The sequence below is a fragment of the Aquarana catesbeiana genome, linkage group LG08 (assembly GCF_042186555.1).
Source record: "Aquarana catesbeiana isolate 2022-GZ linkage group LG08, ASM4218655v1, whole genome shotgun sequence".
Classification (NCBI taxonomy): domain Eukaryota; kingdom Metazoa; phylum Chordata; class Amphibia; order Anura; family Ranidae; genus Aquarana; species Aquarana catesbeiana.
This window is the reverse complement of record NC_133331.1, coordinates 29,349,845-29,361,911: the sequence shown is the minus strand read 5'-3', so window position 1 is coordinate 29,361,911 and position 12,067 is coordinate 29,349,845. Positions and strand designations below refer to the sequence as shown.

The 12,067-nt window shown below is 39.9% G+C and overlaps 1 protein-coding gene across 2 annotated transcripts in view; it reads right to left on the bottom strand.

Annotated features, from left to right (window-relative positions):
- GPR26 (G protein-coupled receptor 26) overlaps positions 1–12,067 on the bottom strand; it is a 32,395-nt gene that overhangs the window by 15,595 nt on the left and 4,733 nt on the right. Inside the window, exon 2 of one of the 2 annotated variants that reach the window (XM_073595647.1) lies at positions 4,438–4,458. The exons of the other annotated variant lie outside the window; for it this stretch is intronic. Within the exon in view, the coding sequence (XP_073451748.1) occupies positions 4,438–4,458 (21 nt within the window). The remainder of the gene's footprint in view (positions 1–4,437; positions 4,459–12,067) is intronic. 2 annotated transcript variants of the gene reach the window in all.

Below are 12,067 nucleotides of genomic sequence, written 5' to 3'. Positions count from 1 at the left end.
ATTCCCATCGCACACATTGCTGGAATGAGCTCTTAAGGTACTGGGTGTAACGACCGCCAGCTGGATACAGAAACCTGTATGATATGTAGATATTCGCCAGACAGACCAAGGATCACCAATTTCATCCAGACGGTTTTTATCACATCACAAAATGGTGTAGTGCCACGTTTCGGAATGGTGTAGTGCCACGTTTCGGAGCTACACAGGACCCCTCCGAAACATTGCATTGCACCATTTTGTTATGTGACCTTTCTTGAATAAAAACCGTTTGGACGAAATTGATAAACCTTGGTGTGCTGGTGAATATCTACATATGATATCTCACTGAAATAAGGGACTATTGCTCCTATTACTCCCACTGACACCAAGAATGGGGCACCATTCCTCCCACTGAAAGCAACAGTGGGGAACTATTTTGATGGGGCATTTTTCCTTCCACTGATACAAATGATGGGGCACTATTCCTCTTGCTGACATCAGCAATGGGGCGCTATTCCTTCCACTGACACCAACAATGGGGCAGTATTCCTTCCACTGACACCAACAATGGGGCAGTATTCCTTCCACTGACACCAACAATGGGGCGCTATTCCTTCCACTGACACCAACAATGGGGCACTATTCCTTCCACTGACACCAACAATGGGGCACTATTTCTTCCACTGACACCAACAATGGGGCACTATTCCTTCCACTGACACCAACAATGGGGCGCTATTCCTTCCACTGACACCAACAATGGGGCGCTATTCCTTCCACTGACACCAACAATGGGGCACTATTCCTTCCACTGACACCAACAATGGGGTGCTATTCCTTCCACTGACACCAACAATGGGGCGCTATTCCTTCCACTGACACCAACAATGGGGCAGTATTCCTTCCACTGACACCAACAATGGGGCAGTATTCCTTCCACTGACACCAACAATGGGGCACTATTCCTTCCACTGACACCAACAATGGGGCGCTATTCCTTCCACTGACACCAACAATGGGGCACTATTCCTTCCACTGACACCAACAATGGGGCACTATTTCTTCCACTGACACCAACAATGGGGCACTATTCCTTCCACTGACACCAACAATGGGGCACTATTTCTTCCACTGACACCAACAATGCGACGCTATTCCTTCTACTGACACCAACAATGGGGCACTATTCCTCCCACTTACCCCAACAATGGGGCACTATTGCTCCCACTGACACCAAGAATGGGGCACCATTCCTCCCACTGAAAACAACAGTGGGGAAATATTTTGATGGGGCATTTTTCCTTCCACTGACACAAATGATGGAGCACTATTCCTCTTGCTGACACCAACAATGGGGCACTATTCCTTCCACTGACACCAACAATGGGGCGCTATTCTTTTCACTGACACCAAGAATGGGACCCGATTCCTTCCACTGACACCAACAATGGGGCACTATTCCTTTCAATAACACCAACAATGGGGCACTATTCCTTCCACTGACACCAACAATGGGGCACTATCCCTTCCACTGACACCAACAATGGGGCACTATTCCTTGCACTGACACCAACAATGGGGCACTATTCCTTCCACTGACACCAACAATGGGGCACCATTCCTCCCACTGAAAACAACAGTGGGGAACTACTTTGATGGGGCATTTTTCCACTCACTGACACAAATGATGGAGCACTATTCCTCTTGCTAACATCAGCAATGGGACACTATTCCTTCCACTGACACCAACAATGGGTCAGTATTCCCACGACTGATAAAAGTTTTTTAGCACTATTCATCCCACTGACACCAATGATGGGGCACTTTTTGTCCAACCAATACCAATGATGGTGTAATATTCCTCCTCCTACTGACCTCAGGCATTATGTAATTATTTTTTACTCCCCCAGATCACCAAACCTGAGTCACTGTTTACTCCCACTAATGCTGGGGCATTTTCTACTTGTACTGCCCCCCCCCCCCCCCCCACTAAAGTCTGAGGGACAGTACACTGTCTCTTTGTTTAGAAAGGTTTGAGACTTCTGATTTAGAACACTCTTCCATAAAATCTGCCAGCATGCAGGTAATTTGTATTGTGAAATAATTTGGGAAAGTACTGATTGACTAAGAAACAAAAGAACTATTTTATTGTACAAACATTCTAGTTTTACATATGCAGACAACTCCTTCCTCATTAGTAGTTGTGTGCAATGAATTACTTTTTAGACACGTGCAATTTGTTTTGTTCCAAGTCCGTTAAAACAAATTTCGACAAATTCGTTAATTCAGAAATATCCGAATTACCGAAAACCTGTATAAAAAGTTTTTCTGAAGATTCGTAAATTTGAAAATTCTTAATTTTGTAAATTCGAAAATTCAGAAATTCGAAACTCCGAAAACCCGAAAATTCTAAAATCTGAAATAATTAACTAATAATAACTTAACTATTATTAACTATTAAAATTATAGGTATTGGAATTTCCTTTCAAATTTGGCTGTTAGCGAACGTAACGAATACGAATTTATAATTTGTTCCGTTCCATTCAATTCGATGCGGCATAAGAAATTATCCGAAGTTACAAATTATCCGAAACAACGAACGCTGTATCTAAACAAATGGAACGTAACGAATTGATAACAATAAGTAACAATAATAAAAATAAAACCTTTTTATTATTGTTATTTATTATTAATTTGTTCTGTTCTATTTGTTTAGATGCGGCATTCATTATTTCGGATAATTCGTAACTTTGGATAATTTCTTATGTCGCATCGAATTGAATGGAACGGAACAAATAAATAATAAATAATAATAATAATAATAAAACATTTTTATTATTATTATTATTGTTATTTATTATTTATTATTATTTTTGTTCCGTTCTATTTGTTTAGATGCGGCATTCGTTGTTTCGGATAATTCGTAACTTTGGATAATTTCTTATGCAAAAATAGAAGTGTTTCACCAGACCTGCAGAAACACTACTCAGCGCCAGGTCACTATACTGATCCAAAATGTAGATATTTATAAAAAAAAATATAAAAATATTATTGAACATTCAGAAGTGCATAAATGTGGATAAACATTGATATGCGACTATAAAATCATTCATAATAATAATAATAATAATTTGTAACTTTGGATAATTTCTTATGTCGCATCGAATTGAATGGAACGGAACTAATAAATAATAATAATAATAAAACATTTTTATTATTATTGTTATTTATTATTTATTATTAATTTGTTCCGTTCTATTTGTTTAGATGCGGCATTCGTTATTTCGGATAATTCGTAACTTTGGATACATTTTTATTTGTTACGTTCACTATCAGCCAAATTTGAAAGGAAATTCCAATACTTATAATTTAATAGTTAGTAATAGTTAAGTTATTATTAGTTAGTTATTATTTCAGATTTTTGAATTTTCGGGTTTTCAGGTTTTCAAATGTTTCACTTTCGAATTTTCAGTCTTTTGAATTTTCTTTTTTTTTTTCGGATTTTCAAATTTTCAGATTTGAAGCCAAATTTGAAAGGAAATTCTAATACCTATAATTTAATAATACGAAATTATCCGAAGTTACAAATTATCCGAGATAACAAATACCGCACCTAAACAAATGGAACAGAATTAATTAATAATAAATTATAATAATAATAAAACGTTTTTATTATTATTATTATTATTATTGTTATTTATTATTATTAATTTGTTACATTCCATTCATTTAGATATAGGATTTGTTATTTCGGATTAATTCGTAACTTCAGATAAATTTGAGAGAGAAAATCTATCCTATAGGGACACAGAGAGCAAAAAAATCCCAGGCTGGGGCTCTAACCCTTCTCTGTTCTATTCAAAATATAGTAGGAGGCTTTTGCTGGACTTTGGAGAGTTTTCAGGTTTTCAAATTTTTTACTTTTGAATTTTCAGTCTTTTGAATTTTCTTTTTTTTTTTCGGATTTTCAGATTTTCAGATTTGAAGCCAAATTTGAAAAGAAATTCCAACACCTATAATTTAATAATACAAATTTATCCGAAGTTACGAATTATCCGAGATACCAAATGCCGCATCTAAACAAATGGAACAGAATGAATTAATAATAAATTATAATAATAATAAAACGTTTTCATTATTATTGTTATTTATTATTATTCATTTGTTACATTCCATTCATTTAGATACAGGATTTGTTATTTCGGATAATTCGTAATTTCAGATAAATTTGAGAGAGAAAATCTACCCTATAGGGACACACAGAGCAAAAAATCCCAGACTGGGGCTCTAACCCTTCCCTGTTCTATTCAAAATATAGTAGGAGGCTTTTGCTGGACTTTGGCTTTCGGCAAGTGTTTGTAATGACATTCCCCGGTGTACAATATCTCCAATATGGAACAGCAAGGAAGCAAAGGCATGTCAAAATTAAAGAATAATGGACAGAAAACGTTCACTTACCCAAAATACATCATAGTTATCCTTTAAAAAAATGAAGAAAAAATAAATCAACACAAAAACAGTGTTTTTTTGTTGTTTTCTCACACAGGAATATGTATTACTGTGGATTGACATCTGCTGATACAATTGGTCCACATCCTCATGATCTAATATAATAACCAAGCCGGTGCCAGACAATGTGACCCAGCATCACCCCCCTCCCTCCCCCCTCCCCACCATCCTCTCTATCATTAATTGAAGATAAGAAGAAAAGGCCGCACATCCAGAGGTTCCAATTGCCCTTATTAAATCACCTTAATGACACCAGGGACACCAGCAACCAGTCACGTAAACGCGTTTCACACATACAGTTGTGCTCAAAAGTTTGCATACCCTGCAGAAATTGTGACATTTTGGCATTAATATTGAAAACATGACTGATCATGTCAAAAAGAACTGTCTTTCTTTTATTTAAGGATAGCGATCACATGAAGCCATTTATTATCACATATAGTTTTTTTGGATCCTTTTTAAATCATAATGATAACAGAAATCACCCAAATGGCCCTGATGAAAAGTTTACATACCCCGGAATGTTTGGCCTTGGTACAGACACAGAAGGTGGCACACACAGGTAAAAAATGGCTATTAAAGGTTAATTTCCCGCATTTGTGGCTTTTTAAATCACAATTAGTGTCTGTGTATAAATAGTCAATGAGTTTGTTAGCTCCCACATGGATGGCCTAAGCAGGCTAGACACTGAGTCATGAGGAGGTAGAAAAGAACAGTCAAAAGACCTGCGTAACAAGGTAATGAAACTTTACAAAACTGGAAAAGGATATAAAAAAGATATCCAAAGCCTTGAATATGCCAGTCAGTACTGTTCAATCACTTAATAAGAAGTGGACAATTAGGGGCTCTTTTGATACCAAGCCAAGGTCAGGTAGACCAAGAATGATTGCAGCCACAACTGGCTAGAGAATTTCTTACAAAGAATACAAAGAAAAACCCACAAGTAACCACAGGAGAAATACAGGCTTCTCTCCAAAAAGACGATGTGGTTGTTTTTAAGGAGCACAATTCAACGATACTTGAACAAAAAAGAGCTGCATGGTTGAGCTGCCAGAAGGAAGCCTTTACTGCGCCAATGCCACAAAAAAGCCCAATGAGGCATGTCTAGGTGGTGTTGGGCATATTGTAACCAGGCTTTTTTGTGGAACTTGTGCAGTAAAGGCTTTTTTCTGGCAACTTGATCATGCAGCTCTTTTTTGTTCAAGTATCATCGTATTGTGCTCCTTAGAAACAACCACATCATCTTTTTCCAGAGCAGCCTGTATTTCTCCTGAGGTTGCCTGTGGGTTTTTCTTTGTATCCCAAACAATTCCTGTGGCAGTTGTGGCTGAAATCTTTCTTGATCTACCTGACCTTGGCTTGGTATCAAGAGATCCCTAAATTTTCCACTTCTTATTAAGTGATTGAACAGTACTGACTGGCATATCCAAGGCTTTGGATATCTTTTTATATCCTTTTCCATCTTTGTAAAGTTTAATTACCTTGTTACGCAGGTCTTTTGACTGTTCTTGTCTACCTCCTCATGACTTAGTATCTAGCCTGCTTTATGCATCCATGTGAGAGCTAACAAACTCATTGACTATTTATACACAGACACTAATTGTGATTTAAAATGCCACAAATGTGGTAAATTAACCTTTAATAGCCATTTTAACGTGTGTGTGCCACCTTCTGTGTCTTTACCAAGGCCAAACATTCCAGGGTATGTAAACTTTTTATCAGGGCCATTTGGGTGATTTCTGTTATCATTATAATTTAAAAAGGATCCAAAAAAACTATGTGATAATAAATGGCATTTGGTGATTGCTATCCTTAAATAAAAGACAGTTTTTTGGCATGATCAGTCATTTTTTCAATATAAATGCCAAGATTTAATCATTTCTACCAAGGTATGCAAACTTTTGAGCACAACTGTACATCTTGTGCTTAATCATTACTCCTACTTCTCTATCATTAATACTTCCATACAGAGCCAACCCGTGCCAGAATCGGAATACTGTACCACATTATAAACAGAAAAGTCAGTGCTAATGCCCATACACCACATAGATAGCAGAGCTCCCAGGTGCTCGATCCACAGTCGCTGGCTGAGTAGCGTAATGTAGAAAAAACGATCCGCACTCCGGTTGTTGCTCTTAAAATTTCTTCATTTTATTGAATAGCCACAGTAACGCTGATTAAGTCAGTTGACACGTTTCAGCCTATAAGGCCTTAGTCAAATTAGTTATGACTAAGGCCTTATAGGCTGAAACATGTCAACTGACTTAATCAGCGTTTGTTTACTGTGGCTATTCAATAAAATGAAGAAATTTTAGGAGCAACAACCGGAGTACGGATCATTTTTTCTACATTACTATACCACATGCCAGCCTGAAGAAGCCTGCATAGTGTAGTAGACTCGAGTCAGCAAAAAAAAAAATGGAATCGCATATAATGTATTGTACTACATTTCCATATTTTATCCTTACAGATTTGAATTAAATTATGTGTTGAAGTGCTTATGATGTTTTCTTTCATTCGGTTGCCAGCTGTCCTGGCTTTTAAGGCATTTCTGTTTGTATTGCTTGGTATTGGTGGGCGAGCCAGGATGTTTTGGTTGTCTCCTCCCACCTTTCAGCTCCCCTGTTTTGCAGTCTCCATAATAAAGAATATTTCAATATAAGAAGGAAAAAAACAAAAAAGGAATGAGACCCCTTCATAATGACATCATTCCTATGTCTCTGTGCTTCTCTATGCAATGAAGGGAGCTCACGCTGGTGGGAGAGGACAGCAGGGTGCCGGCAATTAGATCTCCGGCTCTCCGCACTCTGCCCAGCACTGCTCCAGCTCTTACGCTTCTATCTTCTTCAACTAGCCTTGTGAATTGTGACCAACAGCCTGTCATGCCAATCATCCTGAGCGCTGCCACCCCCCAGGCTTTCCGGCTGCCAGAAGCGGCTTAAATTGCTGGAGGGACAGCAGAGAGGTAAGTGATTGTGTGTGTGTACAGAGTGTATATACTCTTTGTAGTGTGTGGGCAGTGCAGGGCCATCTTTATTATTGATTGGACCCTGGGCAAACATTTTCTTGGGCGCCACCCCGAATCCACTTGTCAACTATTTTCAGGCGGTGTAGGCTCAAGGGGCAGCTGCTTTGGGCCCCACAACAATGGCTGGGCCTGGGGCTGCCCCTTTTGCCCTACCTTGAAGATGGCCCTGGTGCAGTGTGCTTGAGTCTAAAGTGTATATGTGTGTATACAGTGTGAGTGCATAGGTGATACTGCTGTGCTATGCATAAAGAGGTAGAAATGGTGAAATGATGGTAAAATAGGGTTGTGCTGTGTGCTGGGCTTTATATACTAACCACTGCAGTGTGTACATTACATACGCCTGAATTCTTCACTGTGGATTATATACACCTGACCCCTGCACTCTATGCATTACCCACCTCTGACCCTTGCATTTTGTACAATACATACACATGATCCCTGCACTTTGTATATTACATACACCTGACCCCTGCACTCTGTGTGTTACCCACTTCTGGCCTCTGTACTTTGTTCCATGTTCCTGACACCTGTACCCTGTACTTTACATACACCTGCCCCCTGCACTCTGTGCATTGCATTCTTCTGACCGCTGCACTGTGTATATATTACACACATCTGATTCCTACATTATTTACATTACATGCACTTGACCCCTGCACTCTGTTCATCACATACATGTTACCTCTGCACTTTACATACACATATCTCCTGCACTATATACATTGCATACACCTGACCCCTACACTATTGACCACTGTATTTTACATGCCCCTGACCCCTGTACACTACATACTTCTGACCTCTGCACATTACATACAGTACTTCTGACCCCCTCACTCTGTACATAGGCCCTCACCCCTGACCTCTGCATTGTACATTACATACACCGGAGCCCTCCCCTCTGTACTTTGAATACACCTGACCCCTGCATTCTGTGCATTATAGCCACTCCTGTTCCAATGTACTTGTATGTTACATTCTCCTGACACATATACTTTATGCTTTACATACACCTGATCATTGTACTTTGTACATTACACACTTCTGACCCCTTCCCTGTACTCAGTACACACCTGATTCCTAAACAATGTACATTACATACCCCTAACCCCTGCATTGTGTACATTACATATACCTAACCCCTTTTTTTCTCAGAGTATAGGTGCAGGAACTCCTCCCATCTGAGTCACCCCTTGTCTCACCCCACCTCTGAGCACTGTCCCTTGGTTCCACCCCCTACCCACCTCTGAGCACTGTCCCTTGGTTCCACCCTCTACCCACCTACCAGTACCACCCCCTTTTAGAGAATACAGAACCAATTATAATTTTGTGGTGCTAAATAAGTTGCATCAAATGTTTTAATGAGAATAAGATAAGCAATCAAGTAGATTCCCTGCAGCAACAATAGGCCCAACCCCAGCAACAATAGATCCCCTGCAGCAACAATAGACCCCCCACACACAGCAACAATGGACCACCTACAACAAAATATCACACCCAGCAACAAAAGATCCACCCCAGCAACATTGTACCCCCCAGCAGCAACAACAGATCTCTGAGTAGCCAGCATCAATAGATCTCTCCCTCAACAGTAGATCCCTACCAGTAACATAAGACCCCCCAGCAATAATAGATACCCCACCAGCAACAATAGACCCTCACACAAAAACAGATCCCCACCAGTGATAAAAGATCCCCCAGCAGCCAGCATCAATAGACCCTCCAGCACACACACACAGGCATGTACACACACACACACACACAGGCATGTACACACACACACACACACACACACACACACACACACACAGGCATGTACACACTCACATGCATGTACACACACACACACACACATGCATGTACACACACATGCATGTACACACACACACAGGAATGTACACAGACACACACACACAGGAATGTACACAGACACACACACACAGGCATGTACACACACAGCCACCCCCCCCCCCACACACACACACACACATACATACACTTGTACAACAGCCCTTACTTGTAAGGTGGTCCTCCTAGTCCCAGCTCTTGTTTCCACATGTGGCTGAGACACAGATAGGAGCTGCAGTCCAGCATACAGCACAGTACAGGGAGCTCACATGAGGGGTGCACATGCAGGTAATGGCCAGAGGTGGCAGCAAAGAGCCTGATGTGAGCTCAATGACACAGAGCAGCAGCTGCCGACTCACGCACATGCAGAAGCATTCACGGAGCTCCTCTGCACCCGCCCCCGCCTTCTCACATCCCAGCCAGTTGGCCGGGCCCATCCAGATGCTTGGGCCCCTTACAAGTATCAGGGCTGTACCCCTCTGGCTGCATTAGTTTTCTTTTCACGTTATTTTCACCAAACAAGGTTAAAAATAAAATGTTTCCTGAACCCTTTCTGTCCACAGTCTCTTCTCCACTCTCTATGAAGGCAGCCATGGTTGTCACACAGGTTAGACTTCATACATGCCTACCTGTTCATCGCAATCACATGGTGGATTGATGGGACTAGTAGTTTACAAAAGAGAGGTATCATTATTTATTCTGTATTTTCACAGGTGACAAGGATCAGCAGGTATTATCTGTTCTTGCCAAAAATGTTCTTGATAAGCAGCCACCACAGCCAAAGGTAGCCATGCATAGCCCAAATTTCTCTTGTTTAGCTTATACAAAGTAGATGGAGGATTCTCCGCTCACGGCTTTTGTATTCAGGAAGCCTGAAGGCCTGAACAATAACTGCATAAAATATATACCGTATAGCAGGTTGTCCAATCTTTATAGAAACTGTAGAAGCTAGACATGTGCACTGCCGAAAAATTTGTTCGTTTTCGTTTCATTCGTTTTTTTTTTTGTTGTTTTTTTGTCGGTTTTCGGGTCATTCGTTATGATCGAAATTCGTAAATTTGTAAATCCGAAAATCTAGAAATTCGGAAATCTGGAAATTCGGAAATTCAAAAAGCCAAAAATTCGAAAGTCCGGAAAGCCAAAAATTCGAAAATCCGAAATTCGAAAATCCGAAAATAAGAAAGAAAATCAGAAAATTCAGAAGAACGAAAATCCTAAATAATAACTAACTAATAATAACTACCGTATTTATCAGCGTATAACACGCACCGGCGTATAACACGCACCCCAAGTTTAGGAGGAAATTTTAAGGAAAAAAACTTTTAGGAGGGAAGTTTAAGGAAAAAAAACTTACATTAAAATGCCCATCAATGCAGCCTTATCTGTCCATCTGCAGCCTTTTCAGTGTCAGTGCAGCCTTGCCCCAGTGCAGCCTTGTCAGTGCAGCCTTGTCAGTGCAGCTTTGCCCCAGTCCAGCCATGTCAGTGCAGCTTTGTGCACTCGCCGCCGACATACACAGCCGTGGGTAGATTCAAATATGGCGCCGAGACTGCAGGGATGCGTCGGAGACAAGATACACATACCCGAGTGTTCTCGGCTTTTTTCGGCGCCGCTCACAGTCACGCCCAGTCCCGCCCTATGATGGGCATAACACAGGTCCAAGGGCAGGACTGGGCGTGACGGCGGCGCCGAAAAAAGCCGAGAACACTCGGGTATGTGTATATCGGCTCCGACGAATCCCTGCAGTCTCGGCGCCATATTTGAATCTACCCACGGCTGTGTATGTCAGCGGCGATCGCGGCAATTGCCGCGATCGCTCTGATCACACAAAATCGGCGGAGATCGGCCTATAACACGCACCCACGATTTCCCCCTGATTTTCAGGGGAAAAAAGTGCGTGTTATATGCCGATAAATACAGTAGCTATTAAATTATAGCTACTAGAATTTCCTTTCAAATTTGGCTTAGTCAACGTAACGAATAGGAAAATAAATCTGAAGTTACGAATTATCCGAAATAACGAATGCCGCATCCAAACAAATGGAATGGAACAAATGGAATGGAAAGAATTTGTAATAAATAATAAAAATATTATTATTATTTATAATATAAAGAATATTATTATTATTGTTATTTATTATTATTAATTTGTTACGTTCAGTTCGTTTAGATACGGCATAAAATAGTTTGGATAGTTCGTAACTTCTGATATATCTGTATTTGTTACGTTCACTATCAGCCAAATTTGAAAGGAAATTCCAATTTATTTTAATAATTAATTTGATAGTTAGTAATAGTTAAGTTATTACTAATTAGTTATTATTTCAGATTTTCGAATTTTCGTGTTTTCAAGTTTTCAAATTTTTGGATTTTCGTTTTTATTTTCGGATTTTCTTTCTTTTGAATTTTCGTTTTTATTTTCGGATTTTCAAATTTTCGGATTTCAGAATTTTCGAATTTCAGAATTTACGAATGTTCAAATTTACGAATATTCAGAAAATTTAGTTAAAAATGGGTTTTCCAAAATATCCGAATTAACAAATTGGTCGAAATTCATTAAAAAAATAATTCGGAACAAAACGAATTGCACATGTCTAGTAGAAGCCTGGGATCCAGTATGTGACAGCACGTCCCCAAACTCCACTCACTGATTTCTGACCACAACATTTCAAGGAGACAGATGTATATTTGAAAGCTCTTGTG